Raw genomic sequence first — 18365 nt, 5'->3', positions numbered from 1 at the left:
TGTAGCCTCTGTTGATAACCTTTGCATCACTTGATGAGCTCACGTTATCATTAGTTGTTCCGGAAGTTATGGTGACTAGGAGGAAAGGGGGGAGGCAGTTGCTTCTCAGTTTTTTTCTGTGTGTTTGGTTAACATACTCGTGTGCCGTCCTCGCTTTCACGTGGCCTCTGTGGTTGGGGGTCGGGGAGAGCTCCGAAGTGAAGCAGCAACTTGGACAAGAACTTCAGTTGTGTCTGGTTTTCCTGGGACTTCTTGGCGGGGAGGGGTTCGAGTCTGTAGTTAAAAGGCAGAAGTAAATACTTGTGAGTCAGAAGGGGATGGGGAAAGAAGTTCTCCGTGTAACCTGCCTATTAACGCCTGTCGCAGGGTTCCCCTTCCAGCAAGCGGAGAAGCCCTTTGCTGCAGCCAATTATCGAGGGCGAAACTGCTTCCTTCTTCAAGGAGATAAAGGTGAAGACCCCCAGCTGCTAACCGCTTGCTACATCTGCAGCAGTGCCTCTCCCTCCTTCCCTCTCTCCCTCTCTCCCTCTCTCCCTCCTGTGGATGGAAAGCCGCTGTGATCGGGCCCTCTGGTGATGGCTTCCTGCAGCCTTTCCTAAAAATCAGTAGCTGCCACATAGCACAGGGAGATCAGCTCGGTGCTTTGTGACCCCCTAGAGGGGTGGGATAGGGAGGGTGGGAGGGAGACGCAAGAGGGAGGGGATATGGGGAGATATGTACATGTATAGCTGATTCATTTGTTATACAGCAGAAACTAGCACACCACTGTAAAGCAACTATACTCCAGTAAAGATGTTAAAAATAAATAAATAAATGAAATAGAACTGAATACATATAGAAAAAAAACCAGTAGCTGCTTCTAACCAACTTTAAGCAGTCCTCTTTTATTTATGTTATAGACCAGCTGATCTCCTTAGTTTCATTTCATTCCCTCGCTATTGTGTTTTGTTTTGTTTTGTTTGTTGTTGTTTGGTTGGTTTTTACTTTGCTTGCAGGGATTTTTGTTTTGTTTTCAAAATGTTTTTTGTTTTGTTTCTTTCCCCCCTATTTGAGGAATGGATTTTCTGTACTCCAAAATTTTGTTAAATTAACTCATTGGATAACTTAAAAAAAAAAATCTCATTTACTAAGTTTATAGCGAAACCAAAATTAACGAAGGCAGTGTACGTAGCACACACAAAAAATTATCATTTTATAGACAAATATCTTAGTTGTCTTTGACAGATATGTGGGTACAGTTTCATCCGCTCTTCTTTCCTCTTGCCTTCCCCCTGGCACAGTTAGTCCTTGGTGCTAATTTTATAATCTGTTCTTGATCTGTGAACGTAGTGCTCTGACCAGCAGTCACTAGAACATACGCTCTGATTTTTTCCTCCACTAGTAATCATGGATTTTATACAGATAACCCTTGTCCTCAGTGGCTACTTTTGCTGAAATGGGAGGAACCATCTGTGCCCATAGATCTGTAGGGACCTAATTGGCCTAGACTAGGATCAGCCTCTTTCATATTTTTGTTTCTGGACAACTGAACACACTGACTGCCTTGTACAGGGCTCTAGAAATGAAAAGTCAAAGTCAATCTTTTTAAAAAATCGATGATTGTTATTTAGCAGTTAAGTCAGAAGTGGGAGTAAAACCCCAAGTGGAAGTGAGTGTTAAGAGTTTCTCTTGTCATATTTCTGTGGCAACCCCAAGCCTGGGGTGTCGTTTATTTACTGTAGTTAGGAACGATTATTTCAAAATATGGGGGCCTCGTTCCCACGGAGGGACACCAGTTGAGAACTGCTCCGTTTTCTTGCCTGATTTCTCTCCACTGTAACTCAGGTAAGGAACCGGAAGCTACAAAGCCGTCTCTTCTCTTCACTCTCTTCCTTTCCTTACCTCCCAAGGGTCTTAACTACTTCATAGGCCTCACTTTAAGGTGTTAGGCAGTGACTGTGCTCACTATTCATATTGTTTAAACAGAGCTTGTTTTATAAAAATGCTGTAGATGTGAAATTTAGGCAAATATGCTAATTGTATCTTCAAAATTAGAGCTATTTTCTTACAGTAAGACTTGATGTTGATGAAAGAAGACAAATTTTATCTAGCTGGTAATTTCACACAAGAATTAAATCACCGTAATTGAAGAAATCTGGGCAAGTGTGTGCATGAAAATTAGCATATTTCTCTTAGAAGCGTGCGCTAAAACTATTCCTAGATAAAAATGTGTTCTTTAACACATCCGAAATATGACACTTGATAATTGCCTCATGAGACGAATGGAAGATACAGGAATGATGCTCTTTTTAAAAGTTGTTCCTCCAAATCTTATCCTTTAGCTTAGTTTATTTTTTTCACAATTATGTTTTGGCCATTGCTCTTCTTCTGGCCCTCACGGTGATCGAAATTTCAGATAATTTTGCAATTATTACATTGCTCTCGTAAATGGTGTTGTCTTTTAGTTCATTTTGTCCCAGTTGGCCAGCTTTATCAGCATGTATTTGGACTGTACTAATTCTCAGAAATTCGGTTATAATTTAGAATTTGGTGTGTGTGCAGATAAGAAGATTGTATCTAAATGGTTTCTTTGAAAACCATCCCTGATTTTTAATGCTTGTGGGAAGACACCAGCTGTGTATGAAAGAGAGCCAGCTCAAGTTCTGAAGCCCTAGAACTTCCAGCCCCCAGAATCCTACAGATCAGCTAGTCAGTTCTCTGATCCAACATAAGAGTTTCCTCTAAAACTTCTCTGACAAAATAGAGACACCGTCCCTAAGAAGTTATTCCATCCTCAAACTTGAGACGTCTACAGCAATGAAGAGAGTAAGGTCGCTCGTTAACATGGGCTAAGCATCGACAAGAGCTAAAAATTTATATTATTAGTTTTATAACTTATTTTTAAAATTATCAAAAACAATATGGTAATTATATAATTTTAGAATGTATAAGTTTAATAACTATAAAATATAAGTAATGAAATAATTAAATTATAGCATTCATAGTTATGATTGTGTGACTTCCTACTTACAGGCCTAGTTTTGCCTCTGGCGCACCATGGACTAAGCATACTGCTTTCTCCTTGAGAGCACTTGGCATAGTTACAGTCACCTGCCCTGCCCCCTCCCACCCACACCCTGTGAACATTTTTTCTCCAGGTTCTTCTTACTCTTTCTCATGCGATATGGGCTCCGGACTGTCCGGCAGTGCAGTGGCTCTGCTCTCCACACCCGTCTCTCTGTATCCCTCTTAAAAACTGATACCCAGAACTGAACGTTATTCTAGATGTGGTTTAACCAGCCCGACAGTGGACCAAGGACTAGTCCTGACCTTGATCGAGATGACTAAGGCCCTTCAGTTCTCGAAGTCTGTGCCTACGTGACTGTCAACGTGCTGTGAGTTCCTCTTGGTCTTTCTAGGGCAGGAGGTCTCAACCTCAGCACTACAGACATTTGGGCCAGATAACTCTTTGTTGTGGAGGACTGGCCTCCACCCACTGGGTGCAAGTAGTGCACTACGACCATCCCTCCCCAGTGTGACGACCAAAAACGCCTGCAGATGTTGCCAGAGGTCCCCTAGGGGGCAGACCTGCCCCCAGTTGAGAACCATGGCTTGTGGCCCCGCCTAACTGTTGATTTATGCAACCCCCAGCTTCCTTTTCCAAGGATTGCTTAGTGTCTACGTGTCCACTTTTTTTTTTCTAATCTAATTACAGGACCTTGAATTTTTCCAGTTTGTTACTTTTCATACTTCTATCCTAGCCTTATGAAATAGATTACATCTAGACTTTATATTCCAGCACACCCAGATATCCCTACCCACTGTGTTATCTACACATGTTGTGAATATCTTTGGCGCCTCATCCAAGTGACTCTGCTAAATGTTGAGTAAGGATGGGCCAGAGGCTTCCCTGCAGGTTCACATCAGCACTGCAGCAGCACTCTGCATAAATGTTCACAGCCAGCTTTCCTTTCACAAACCAGCCTACCTCTTGCTTTATTGAAATCCAGGTATTATGCCAATCCTATCAAAAAAGAAGAAAATGATTAGCTTTTCTGATTTGTGTGCAAGGAGCCAGTGCTACTCACTGTTGATCACTGATTCTTGTTCAGTTGCTCATATGTTATCTAGATATTGATTCCTTCTAGAATCTACTCAGTATCCACAGCAACCTGATGGTCTTTGAAGATCTGTTTTGCTGTTTCTTTTTCCCTATGTTTTTCACAGCTTACTGAGAATAGCTTTGTTTAGCTTCATCTTCAAAAACACTGCGTTCTCAGAATGTGCAAGACACACTCTCCCATTTTGAAGTTCTCTCAGGACCTTGGGATATAATTGATAAGGCTTAGACCCCTAACTTCATTTCTTATCTATCTCGGGCTTTAATACGCTCTTAATAGTAATGTGTATTTCTCTTTTAAAGCTGAATTACTGGACTAAGAGACATTTATTGAACACCTAATATAGGCAGGCATCGGCTGAGCTCTGGGAGCAGCAGTGAACAGAGAGGCCCAAATCCCTCCCTCCATGGAGTTTATAGTCAGGTGGTCCCACCTGCTCTCCTCATCCGGGAAGGGGAGGTGGGCAGAGGCTAAGCAGCACCGTCCGTGTGCCCGGTGTACCTGCTCAGGTAGTCAACACGCATTATCTCAATTCTTATGTAAATGATGTAGACGGGACTTGCCACTTCATCTTATAAAAAAGAGAAACTTTTAAGCTATTGATTTAAAAGCCACTTTTACTCTGTGAATTTAAAAATGGTTTTAATTTTTTAAAAAATTAATAATGAAGCTTTTACTTCCATGGATCAAGAAAAGAGATTGAAGATCTGAAGTCACAGCAAAAAGAATCTGGAAAGGCCACCTAGTTTTTTGCCAACTTTACCTTCATGCCTTCATAACAGTAGTTTCATTGTAGTTATGTAATAGTCCTTTTGTTTTGCCTATTTGTTTCTTTATTCACATTATTTCTCCTCAGAGGTACCGTTATAAACATACCAAACTTTATGGTAAGAAAATCCACCACAGACAGTTTGAATCCTGTACTTTACCTGTGAGCGGTGGTTCCTCCTGCCTCCTGAGAGCCATTGGCTGCACTGGCCCTGAAACCACTTGGTTGAACTAACGACTGATGTTATAATCCTGTTGTTCATGTAGCTGAACGCCTAACCAATTTTTTAATTTCTCAAGATATTAGGATATTCTTTTCTGGTCTGACTGTACACTTTGGCAGTAAATTACTTCTTTTAAAATCTTTGTTTCAGACTCTGATATCATTTCTTAGAATCACCTAGCTTTAAATCGGCACTAAGACATTCTCTTAGAAAAATAAGTTGACCTCATTTTTCTAATTGCATTTTTATCAAGACAGAGAATATCACACTTTTCTTAGAATCTTGAATGCTGAAGAATACAGCTGTGGTCCTTGGAAACTCTTTGAAAAAACATAAGTTTTATGATTCTGATCATGGAAAGATAAATGTTTTGATCTTCTCAAAAGTTTCCTAAAATTTTGTGCATGAAGCAACCACAAATATTTCATAATCTCAACTTTTAAGTAGAAAGGCCGTATTGTTGAATTTCTGAAAATCTTCATAGCTTAAAAAAATTCTGAGATACATAACTAATAGATTCTTTAAAGCACTGGTTTTCTGGTGGTGGATTCTTTTAGGTATTGTCACAGAGCTGAGAATGTTTAGATTCATTTGCTTCTTTTGATTTAGGGTATAAATTATGATGATTGTTCCTTCCTACCCTCGGCCTTGATAACTGTTAATTGTGCTGTATACTAATTTTTTTTTACAGCTTTTTTCCCTATTGAGTAGCTGTGTTTAGCGTTTGTCTTATTTACTGTGTACATATAGATATTCAATAATATATCCGTCATGTACACGTGTGTTGCTAAATGTAGCTATATAGAAGAAACTATATGGGGTCTGGATAATTAAGTGATCGTGAAGTGATACCTGTAATGAAAGAGGGCCCGAAAAAGTGACCCAATTTTTATTGGGGTTGCTGTGTATCTCCAGGAAGAAGAGGAGGGTTCAGAAGACGATAGCAGCACAAAACCAGACTTCACCGTCACCCTGAAAACCGATTTCAGTGCACGTTGCTTTCTGGACCAATTTGAAGATGACACTGATGGCTTTATTTCCCCAATGGATGATAAAATACCATCAAAATGCAGCCAGGATACCGGGCTTTCAAATCTCCATGCTGCTTCAATGTATGTTGTTTTGGTGGTGGTATTGGAATGTTGTGATGAAAACAATTTTCTGAAATACTGTTTTAGCCTTTGTACTTAAATTGGCTGACTAAACGTAAGTGACTTGCCTAGGGTGCATCTTTGTGGATAAAACAGGCTTTGCTTGTTTGTTTAACTTCTGGCTCAGTGTTTTTGTATGCTTCATCCCGTGTTATCTGAGGGAGCATCTGAGATCTTGCTTCAACAATCGCAAGGTCTCGGTAATGGCATTGTGTGGTTCTGTGCGCCACAGCTCGCCATTTAACACATACCGAGATCTCTTTCTTTCAAAGCCAGTATGACAAAGCGCCATGGGATTTTGCAAGCCTGAGGAATTCATAAGTAGCAGGTGCCTCGCAGGGGCCCCAGAAGCCATATCCATCGTCAGTGTGCTTTGGCTTCCCGGGGATGGAAAACATCCATTTCTGGTGACCCTCAGCTCCTTCCACAGTTCCTGCATTTATATGCATTTCCCTTTCTCCACAACTCCTATCGAGTTGCACATTCCTTACGTTTATAACTATTCAGATTTAACTCAATGTTCTTGAAATACTTCTGCCCCTCTTAGACCAGAACTCTTGGAACACCTTCAGGAAATGAGGGACGAAAAGAAAAGGATCCGAAAGAAACTTCGTGATTTTGAAGACAACTTTTTCAGACAGAATGGAAGGTAAGCGCATGTGTCGTCCTCCCCCTGCCGCTCCTCACACGCAGCCCTCTCTCTTCTGTGTCTCATCCGTGCACAGCCTCCCATGTGGGAGCCGCCCTACAGCTGCCCTGGAACCCGGCCCTTGGTTTTGTGCCCAGGGCCCCTTCGAGGTTTACTGTGAGATGGTGAGGCTTGTGTGGCCCTTCAGGGAGAAGTGCTCCTTGGATGACATCCAGGACCGATGCGGATTCAGCGAACGTTCACAAAACTCACCTGCCACATCAAATTCTAGTCTAAAATGAGCAGCTTAAAGCTGAGTTTCTAGTGGACAGCACCGGGTTTGATTTCTGTTTTTGTTTTTTTGATCTTAATAAACTTGAAGGAGAAATAAGGAAAGGGGTGCTCTAGGTCTTGCTGGTTTGTAGGCTCATTTTAAAAGCAGAGTCGTCAAGTCAAATGAGAAATACACAAGAAACAGAAAGCCCTCCTGACTGATGAGTGCCTTTCACCAGTGAGGTTTTTTGTTTGTTTTTTTTTTAAATACATTTTATCACCTAACATTCTTTTTATTTTTTTTTTTATAAATTTTATTTATTTATTTTTAGCTGCGTTGGTTCTTCGTTGCTGCGTGAGGGCTTCTCATCGCGGTGGCTTCTCTTGTTGAAGAGCACGGGCTCTAGGCGTGCGGGCTTCAGTAGTTGTGGCTCGCGGGCTTCAGTAGTTGTGGCTCGCAGGCTCTAGAGTGCAGGCTCAGTAGTTGTGGCACAGGGGCTTAGCTGCTCCGTGGCATGTGGGATCTTCCCAGACCAGGGCTCAAACCCATGTCCCCTGCATTGGCAGGCAGGTTCTTAACCACTACGCCACCAGGGAAGCCCCCACCAGTGAGTTTTAAGACATACTGTAATCATCATCATAGAGCGCTATGCTGAGAGATAGTCTTCCCTGTTTGCAAGTGACCACGCACAGAATGTCCGACTCAAGTCACAGCATGAGACCAGGTTAGAGCAGGGAATAGAGCTCCATCTCTCACGCTGGAGTTAAGTTTTATCATTTTAAAATGTTTTATTTTAATCCAAATTATTTGAACAGTGTAAATACAGTTTCTCTTTAAGTCTCCTTTTATACTTCTCAAAAGTATTGGGAAATAAAAGTACCATAAAAATTAACTTAGGCGTTAAAAATGTACTATATTTCAGTTTATTTCAATTAGTGTATAAATTTATTTTGTGGATCTCTGATTTGGATCTGTCCTATAATGACTTTCTCAAGATTTATGAATTTTTATACCTAAATATTTGTTTTTCTTTCTCCATGAATTGTAGGATATTTAGAAAATATAGATAAAAGAAATAATACCCAAAATGATAATAATACCCAAAGACAAACCAAAGGATTAATGTTTTGATGTGTTTCATTCCAGTCTTCTTTCCAAACATATTTTTGGCTTGTCTTGCTCATTTTCTTTCCCATTTGTTTATAGTCACATTATGCACAGATATCCTATAATTATGTAACCTTCACAAGTTTTAAGAAAATACAATTGATGGGAGTCAATCATCATCATGCAAGTTTAGAACTGTCAGGGACTTCAGATTTCACAAAATCTGGCTCCATCACTTCGTATGTGAGGCAAGTGAAGACCCTCAAAGGCACGTCTGGGGCCAGGGTCAGATGCCCCCTGCCCTGCCCTGCCCTCTCCTGGGAGCCTCCAGGGTCCTTTCCTTGAGCAGGCAGAGCAGGAATAAAATCAGTTCATTGAGCAGAATTAGATGAGCCCCAAGCTGTCCCATTTCCCATTTTCCCTCTTTAATAAGAAGTAAAGGAAGCCTGGTATTTGAATGTCTGACGTGTGCGTTTCCAAGTGAGGTGAGAAGCGGGGCAGTACCGGCTGAGGGTGCGGGCAACAGCAGCGTTTCGTCAGGTTCTCCTGCGGGTTGTGTTAGATCACGGGTTCAGGGTACTTAGTACAGTGTTCACCCTATCATCAGATCCCAAGTGTAATACTTGCGTACATAAAAAGTATACATATAAAATTACTCAGTAAACTATAAGGTTTATTAGTATTCTGTGATCCAATCGCTGAATTCCAAGACTAATTTTTATAGTAAGTAGGAGTATTAACTATTCTTTTTTAAACCTTGTAAATTATGGGTATACCAATTACTAATCAGAAATTTAGTGGTTCATTAGGTGAAGGATATAAAAGTGAGAAAGCATTGTAAAGGACTTCAGTGTATGGAGACTTGTAGTATGAATTCACACGTAGCAACAGCAGAGAGAGAAAGTTTCTACATTTCTTAGTCTTTGCTATCATTCTTCAAGATGCCCGATTAGCTCTGAAACTCAGTTGCATGGTGCCTTCTGGGGACGCTGTCTTTCACTGCTTGTCTAAACCCAGCTCCACGCTTGATACCAAGCGATGCTTGGCCACACTGGTTCTGTGGGGTGATAAACTGCAGATTTCCACGTGATGATCATTCACCTGGCGAACAGCATCCTCTAGAAGGGACAGCAGATGATCATTAGCCCCTTTTCCCTTTGTTTCCATCAGAAACGTCCAGAAGGAAGACCGCACTCCTATGGCTGAAGAATACAACGAATATAAGCACATTAAGGCAAAACTGAGGCTCTTGGAGGTGCTTATCAGCAAGAGAGACACCGATTCCAAGTCCGTGTGAGGAGGCAGCCCTACCTGAGCCACGGGGGCTGGGGAGGCGGGGGGAATGTGCCCCCCGCCTCCCCTGGCAGATAGCAGCTCTGCAGGAACTGGAAGGCAGCCTCGGAGCTGGACCCACAAAGGGAGTAGCTCTTCTGCCTCCGGGCCACTGGGATCATCCCCAGTTTCCACTGCCTGCCTTGGAAACCGCCTAGATGGAAGGAGCCCAGCTGCCCCCGTGTAGGAATTGTGTAAGGGAAGGTCGAGATCTCCGTGCACCCGAGCGCTCACAGACACACGCTGTAGCGGAAGCTTCGCTGACACTGGCAGCGACGAATCACTACACTGACACACACTCATCTACAGAGGCTACACGCTGTTCTTCTCTGGATAACTGAGACACAGCCTGTTCTCTGTCGGACTGTGACAAAACAAGCTCAGGACTTCGCTCTGTAGAGCGAACTTGCTGTGCACGTCCAATGCAGGTGCCCGAGAGAGCACGGGCCCAGCCCAGGAGAGCACGGGCTCTCTTTGGACCCAGTCAGGGGGGGCCCTGCATTGGAGCCCTGTTTGCTGCCTCGACCATCCTCGTGACCTTTCCACAGAGCTGCGCCTTTCCCCACTCGTGTGAGTCGCTTCCCCTTTAGCTCTCGGGTGGACGGAAGCTGCGTCTGCCCAGAATGGCCGTGCAGTCCTGTTTGACCGTGTGCTTCTTCGCGACGTCCTCAGCTGATAGAGAACTGTGATCCCTGACTAGGGCTGGACCATCTGCAGAGGACAGAGGGGATAGAGAAGTAGCTAATATTTGTGCTGATTTTTAAATTAGGCAGCGGTGAAGAGCCTGGAGAATCCTTTCCTGAACGTTGACTGCACTTACCAGCCTCAGATTTTAACATCAAACACTAAGCGAGGCCAGCAGCCTCTTCGGGGTTTGGTTTGGTTTTGGCTCTAGCCAAACTAAAGGGTCTTGCTTAATTCTTAGCTTAAGTGTAGAGGATCGTGAGAGAGAAAGAGCCTGTATTCTAAGCCTCCTGAGTACTTACCAGAGTTTAATTTTTTTTCTTTTTTTTAAGTAAACCTGCACTAAAAATCTCCTGAGGGGTAAGTATAGCCCTCAGAGCTCAGCCTAAGGCAGAATCTAAATCACACTATTTTCAAGATCATGTATAAAGAGAAAAAAAATAATGGTGTATAGCCAATTATGATTATAATTTTTTCAAAGACGGTATCACAAAACTGTCTATATTAGACATTTTGGAGGGACCAGGGAATTTAAGACACCAAATCGTTCATCTCTTCAGTGTGCTGATGTTATCTTGTGATTTGTCGTTACTTTTTGACTTTCTGTGTTTGCGCTGAGGAAAGTGGGTCCTGGTCCTGGTTCTGCCTGCCCATCCTGGCCCACGTTTCTGCTCCGTGAGCTCGAGCACAGGTGTCTGCCCACCAGCCGCTGGTTGCCAAGAGAAGGTGTTTCAGCAGGCTCTGCCCTTTGAAGATAATGTTGCGGGATGAACAGGACAGCAAAGGGTACCATTTTGTTTTCTTTAATAATAATAACAAGGAGAGAACTCTTCCTGATCAGTTGTCAGTTTCCAAAATGGGTTCTTGAGAAACTGTCTGGTCAGATTGGATTTGTAGCAGCATTTTCCATTGTTGAAGTGAAGTAGCAGCTCTCTGTCGGTTGAAAATCGTTTAAGTCAGGAGTAGGGGAAAAAGAATACCTTTAAGTTTGCTCTTAAAAATAATCATCCAAAAGCATGAGCTATGTGTTGAAAGTGCCCTGGTTGAATCCACATACTTAAAGACGGTACATAATCCTGCAATATAGATATAGCTTGGTATTCTTTGCTCTACTGTTTACATTGCAGATTGCTATAATTTCAAGGAGCTATATTATAAATAAAATGATGCACTTTAGGACGTTTTCTATTTTTGAAATCTGAACATGAATCATTCACATGACCAAAAATTGTATTTTTTAAAAGAAATACATGTCTAGTTTGTCCTTTTTAAGTAATTATTCTCTTACATAAGCTATAATATAAATCACATCATTACCAGTTAACTTTCAAAGCACATCTGTCTAAGAGTATTGTTTTGAAAATACTAATATGCTATAGAACTTTAAAAGAGAAAAAGCTATATAAATGAGAAGCTACTAAATGTTTTGAAATCTATTGTTTCTGCCAAAGGTAAATTAAGTAAAAGATTTATTCAGGAATCCCCATTCAAATTTGTATGATTGAATAAAAGAAGACACCAAGTTATAGTAAAATGTGTATGGAATGTCATGTTTTCCTTTGTAATTTATAATAATATTCTTCCTAGAATGGTGCCCAAATTAAGGGAGGGAAGCCCCGTTTACACGAGATTCTATCTGAAGACAGGTTAGTCCATAGGTTCTGGCTCTGCCAGAAATGCCGAGGTAAATTTGTTTCCATAGCAACCATTTTTGCAGCCCAGAGTCTCAAGGCCCTAGAGGCAGTGTCTTAATTGGCTTAACACAGAATACTCTGGACTGCGGTTTTTCCTTTGCTCTGTCGGGAACGTGTGCGTGTTTATGAGCACCTGCCAACAAAATAAATGTCAAGGGTTATTTAATAACAATGATAAGTAAAAGTAAAGCATGAGTAAACTTGGCTGTGTGATTGTAAGAATCAGAGATAGCAGAGGCTTGTAATTTTCCCAAGCATTTGCTTTTTATTGTGTTTTAGTCTGGAGCAAACCTTGAAATAGATATTTATATTAAGTATGTTATCATTACTGCATTTCATCTTTGAAGCATTGAGTTTGGATTTTACTTTTTAGACAGGTATGTGCAAGGTTTAGGATAAGGGCCTGCTGAGAAGTTTTTCAGGACAGCCGAAGTTTGTCTTGGTGCTGGTAGAAGAAAGCCTGCACAATCTCAGTGATCTCCGATTCAGGGAAAAAGTCCCATGAAAGACCACATCATATTTCAAACTGGAGAACTATTTTTTTTTAATTGCTAGCTATAATTTATTGTGAGCTAATAAGTAGATTGCTTTGGTTGCTAGTTTGAAGTCAAAAGATGATTATTCATTGGCAAGGCAGGGATCAGCAATGCCTCTATATGTAACATCAGTGTGATTTTTGCTTTCTCTCATCCTGATGCAACACTTGCATGGTGACAGAAGAGCCTGTTACAGGGTGTACCTGCTCCCAGGTGTATCATTTCTAGCCCAGGACAAGTGCCTCAGGGTTGTGCTTGTGTCATAAGCATGGCACTGAGATTCACTCAGGCCAGCGATCTTGGCGCCTCCTAAGGGCTGAGCTTAGAGCTAATGTGGTTGAGCTTAGAATTCCTCATAAGGTGACTGTTAAGTTTATTATCAGAATCAAAGGGCAGCCACGGTGCCAGTTAAGTTGGTTCTTTCTGGGACTGCCTAGTTCTCAGTAGACAGAATTGAGCCCTGTATCCGGAACTGATCACAGATTTATAAGGAAAATCAAAATTTAAAGTTTGTTGATGAATTTTTTAAGAGATTCTTAATCTGATCATGAAGATGCCATCTTTCTAAGGGTCTATTTCTTAAGGCTATATACCTCACTACCTTTGATGGTATATCTACAGCTGAACACCATAATCTCTTTTAACTGCTTTGTGAAAATCTGGTTGTAGTCTAAATTGGTTTTGCTTTCAAGACAGGTCTTCCTGACACACTGCATCCTGGGGGGTTTTCTCCCGAGGTGGGGAGTGGTAGCTTCTGCACCAAGGTCAGCACCTCCGTGGTATTCTTTCGTAGTATCCATTTGGTTAAACCAACAGGGAGGGACAAAACTGGGCTAAAACGTTAAAGCAGTGTTTCCTCGGAAGGCCATGGGTTTAGCAGAAGCCAGAGTGTGCTTTCTTTTTCTTTGATTAATTCCCTTCCGTTATATTTTTTTTCCCCACGTGACCCTCAAAATCTACTGCAGAGTACGTTTCGTCAAAAGATAGGCTAAACCTGTTTTCCAATCTGTAGGTACTGAACTTGTGCATACTGGCACTTCTTCACAGGGCAGCTGACAGAGCAAGCTCCAAAAGATGGTGATCTACGTGTCACAGCCACTTTCCAGAGTAGAGGTCATGCCCTTGGGGCATCCACACTCTTCCACCGTGATCCTTCATGACAGATGTATGTGGATAAGCTGAGGTCAGTGACAGGTACACACAGATGTGTATTAAAATGAAATCTATACATCTACAACTTCATACTGCTATGAAAGTGCAGCTATGTCTCTAGAGGATCTCATTTGGTCTGGAATCCAGCCAGTCGTGGCCATGTGCGCAGCTTGAGAAATCGATTCGGCAGATCTAACTCTCAATCTGAAAGCACCTATACAATCCTGAAAATCATCTCCGAGAGTGGATGCAATGTTAGTAAATAACGTGGGCCCAGAACAATGTTTACATGACATGTAAGCAGAAAGTATTTGAAATTAACAGGTGTTCCTTTTTTAAAATGTAAACCGAATGAAAATATGTTATGTACCTTTTTGTACATGACTGTATTTTGTATGAACATAAATAAAATATTTTTCATTGTGAATGTTCTGAATTTTTTGGCAGCGTCAGGAACGTGTGGCCGAACCCTCTGTGGGGTCTGACCTTTCCCTATGTAAGGGATCAAGCTGCTCCCCTGAGCTCCTCAGCAGCTCCCGAGGATTAAGATTGTTATTCTGTCTCCAGGGAGGGCATTGGAAGGTGGAGCAAACTGGGTACAAGCTAGACATGCCCGTGATGGTCGGTAGGAAGACAGGCTTGGGCTCTGTGCTCAGCTGCCTTTGAAGCAGTTCATGGAAGGGGCTGGAGGGGTGCAGAAAGAAAGGCATTAAGAAAAACAACTGTTTAAGTACATTTCCGAAGTCTCGGACGCCATCACAGGCAAATATGTGAACCACTCACTACTCTGAAGCTAATGAGGCCACCAGAAAACTGTGACACGGAGGAAAAGGCACACTGCAGTCGTGTGAGGTGAGCAGCTCGTGGTCGGTGGAGGTTAGGCCTACGGGTGTTCTTTAAGCTGCATGTGTCATAGACGCCTGACTTAAGTGACTCAAGTACACATTCAAAATATACTAAACCTGAAATTAAAAAAAAAAATTAAGGCTTGGAGCAAGGACCTTGTCCCAGTACTGACACCAGGATTTGAACTGAGATCTGTCTGACTTCGGAGCATGAAGACGCAGCACTGCTGATGGCACAATGGCCTGGCGTTCTGTCAGAACTGAAGCTCGGGCTTCCCTGGTGGCACAATGGCTGCGAATCCGCCTGCCAAGGCAGGGGACACGGGTTCGAGCCCTGGTCCAGGGAGATCCCACATGCCGCGGAGCAACTGGGCCCGTGCGCCACAACTGCTGAGCCTGCGATCTGGAGCCGCGAGCCACAACTACTGAGCCCGCGTGCTGCAACTCCTGAGGCCCACGCGTCTAGAGCCCGTGCTCCACATCGGGAGGCGCCACTGCAGTGAGAAGCCCACGTGCCACAGGGAAGAGTAGCCCCCGCTTGCAGTAACTGGAGAAAAGCCCGCGTGCAGCAACGAGGACCCAACACAGCCAAAAATAAAATAAATGGAATAAATAAATTTAAAAAAAACACTGAAGCTCGCCTGAGTAAATTACTTTTTGAAACACTGGGTCCAAAGTAATAAAACTGAGGCAGAAGTGGCAAGCAGTATATAGCGACCCTTCATTTTCTTAAGTCCTATTTTGCTGTGGCCCCTCTGCGGGACCAGAAAGTGATGCTGACCCAAGTACACCAGCTTCTACAGCCTGTTTAAAAGCCTGATGGTCCTCCAGACGGCCTCCCCCGACTCCCCTGGAAGTGTTTTTGCTCCTCCTCTCTCAGTTTGCAGCACTATGGACGAACTGAATGGGAATTTCAGAACAGGGACCGACTGGGGGAGGTTGGGAGAGAAGGACAGTCCTCGTCAACTCCTTTCAATGGCCTCATTATTACCCCCTCTAGAAATGGATGCTGAACCTTGTGTATCAGGGTTATCCCTAAGCTGGGTCAGCTTATCAAGGCTATAAATACACAGTTGAATTTCGTATTCAGTAAAAGCTGAAAGTCGAAATTCCCAAATGCGTTTTCAGAACGCTGGCTGGCAGGCCGACAAGTGGGGTTTGGCAGGAACTGGGCTTGTTGACAGCTCGCTTCTCACTGTTGCTCTCCATCAACAAGGCTTGTACCACAGGGTGGATCCGAGTTGTGCAGCGTCTTCCGGGGAACACGGCCCAGTGCAAAACGCAGCAAGAACCAAATCCGAGACCTCTGGACTTCCATGTCTCAGCTGAGCCTTTGTGTGTATAAATTACATGTTACTGTGAATTCTGAAACTCATAATCTTCCACACGTTTGCATCTTCCTTTAATTTCTCAAAAGCAATTCAAAGATGCTGAGAAATCTTTGTCATGCTTCTGGTTCTACAGCTTTGAGTACTTCTTGGTAAGATATTTTGAGTTATTGTTATTTTTCTGTAACTGTTGCTTTTTTAAACTGAAGTATAGTTGATTTATAATGTTTTAGGTGTATAGCAAAGTGATTCAGTTATATATATATATATATATATATATATATATATATATATATATATATTCTTTTTTCAGATTCTTTTCCATTATAGGTTATTACAAGATATTGAATATAGTTCCCTGTGTAGATAGTAGGTCCTTGTTTATCTATTTTACTTTTTTTTAATATTTTTTTATAAATTTATTTATTTATTTTTGGCTGCGTTGGGTCTAAGTTGCTGCGCGTGGGCTTTCTCTAGTTGCAGCGAGCAGGGGCTACTCTTCGTTGCCGTGTGCGGGCTTCTCATTAAAGTGGCTTCTCTTGTTGCGGAGCACGGGCTCTAGGCGTGTGGGCTTCAGTAGTTGTGGCACGTGTGCTCGGTAGCTGTGGCTCACTGGCTCTAGAGCGCAGGCTCAGTCGTTGTGGCGCACGGGCTTAGTTGCTCCGCGACAGGTGGGATCTTCCCAGACCAGGGCTCGAACCTGTGTCCCCTGCATTGGTAGGCAGATTTTTAACCGCTGCAGCACCAGGGAAGTCCTATCTATTTTACTTTTGAAGAACTTAAAATTACTGGACAAGATTAGACAAAGGGGAGGGAACGCAGGGAGAGAGTGAAGGATCTATTTCTCTCTGGTAGCAGAGGGCAGGGCTTCTCAAACTGGAATACTGGCCAGGGGTCTTGTAGAACAGTCGCCCTGGGGGGGCCTGACAATCTGCATTTTTCTGCCAAGCTTCCAGGTGCTGCAATGCTGCTGGTCCAAAGACCTCACCTGAAGTAGAGGGTGCAGACAGCAGCATCCTGGGTATCTGCAGCAATGAGCACCTACGATCAGTTCCAAATCCTGGGTTGACAGAGACGGTACCCGACAGTCCCAGTGGAGGCCAAATGCTGCTCGACGCTCAAGGTCCAGGCTGCAGACAGTTGGCTCCAGTCTGCAGCCTCTGCACGTTCCTTACCCTCCCCGTCTCCGTTTCTTTATCTAAAAAATGGAAACAATCAGAGTACCTCCCTTATCGGGGTTATTGTGGGAATTTACTTGGATGAACATAACGTGAGCACACGATAAATCTGCAGTAAAGGATGGTGGCGGGGTGTTACCATCAAGCATTGAGACAAAGATTCTTTCTCTGCTGAAGCCCAAACAAGACATTCTGAATCACTACAAAAAAGGAATTGTGTTCCCCACCACCACCCTTCTCCTCGCCCTCTGGTGCCTTGTTTGTATTAGTCAGAAACAGAGGGCGCCTCCAGCACTTTGGGCACAAATCAGCACTAACCGGTGAGAAGGATTTTATGGGAACACTGACCCATTCTCTTGGCAGGGAAAGTAAAATTCTGACTCTTCTCAAGCAATCTGCATCACAATGTGTGCCGCTTTCTCCGACAGACCTTTGCTTGCTGAATCCCCTCCCTCACGGAGCAGGGCAAACTCCTCTAAGTCTGCTTCTCCCTGTCTGCTCAGACATGTCAAGGGAATTAACTGAGCGGAGACAGATGTGGGATTGCCTGCATTCTGTGCAGGGAAGGAACAGAATAACCTTTGAACTGATTTCTAGGCACCTGGTGTCCTGAAATTTCTGTCTCAGGCTGTATTTTTAAACAACTGAAAATGAAGCGTACTCCAGGGAGAAGAGCTGCTCTGATCTCGGCAAGCTCCTAATTAGCAAGCTCCTAATTAGCATCCTATGGTTCACCAAGCCTGTGGACACGGCTGAGACTGGGAGAGGGCCTGGGGTCACCCTCCACTCCCTCATCAGTGCCAGGGGGGCAAAGCCGGGGTGCCACTGCTCAGGCCAGCAACAGAGCAAGCTTTGGGCTCAAATGACCTTCCACTCTCATTGAATGAGGTCCTGCCCCCCATTACCTCATAAATTCAGCAGCTCCAGGTCTCCTCTCCGGACAGTCTGCCAGACTTGAACTTGAGAGCCCTTGAGTCTGCTACACCAGCATCTGAGCTCCTGGGAGAGCCCAGGCACGAAAGGTCAGGAGACACGTTTTTAACAACAAGAAGCCTTTGGCAGTGGCAGGCCGGTCCCTCTGGGACCACGAGCCAGTACCTAGTTGGCACTTGCTGTTGACCTTTGATCTCAAGAGCCCCGGGCCTCTTATGACACTGTAGGCACTGGGGTTATTTCCAAATCTGCTCTTTGGCTTTCTTTTTCTCCTAATCCTAAAAAAAAAGGTGACCGTGAAAGACTAATCTGGTTTAGAGTTTCCCTTCACCTGAGGAGTGTATGTGTGTGAGTTTTAGATCTTATTTAATTTCTCAGGAAGTTCAACACCAATGGGAACTGAATCAATAATAACCAGAGATTGTATCCAA

At 43.3% G+C, this 18365-nt stretch overlaps 1 protein-coding gene across 10 annotated transcripts in view; it reads left to right on the top strand.

The window, feature by feature from the left end:
- Positions 1–14077, top strand: part of FAM13A (family with sequence similarity 13 member A) — a 343034-nt gene extending 328957 nt beyond the window's left edge. For 7 of the 10 annotated variants that reach the window (XM_036852671.1, XM_036852675.1, XM_036852676.1 and 4 more), the window contains 5 exons: positions 367–450; positions 6008–6204; positions 6791–6892; positions 9423–11054; positions 13511–14077. In XM_036852671.1, the coding sequence (XP_036708566.1) occupies positions 367–450; positions 6008–6204; positions 6791–6892; positions 9423–9549 (510 nt within the window). In that variant the 3' untranslated portion in view covers positions 9550–11054; positions 13511–14077. Of the gene's footprint in view, positions 1–366; positions 451–6007; positions 6205–6790; positions 6893–9422; positions 11055–11855 lie in introns of all 10 variants that reach the window. The other 3 variants (XM_036852673.1, XM_036852672.1, XM_036852674.1) reach the window with 3 other exon arrangements.
- The last annotated feature ends 4288 nt before the right edge of the window (positions 14078–18365 follow it).

Source organism: Balaenoptera musculus, chromosome 5 (assembly GCF_009873245.2).
Source record: "Balaenoptera musculus isolate JJ_BM4_2016_0621 chromosome 5, mBalMus1.pri.v3, whole genome shotgun sequence".
Classification (NCBI taxonomy): domain Eukaryota; kingdom Metazoa; phylum Chordata; class Mammalia; order Artiodactyla; family Balaenopteridae; genus Balaenoptera; species Balaenoptera musculus.
This window is presented reverse-complemented; position numbering and strand designations above follow the sequence as displayed.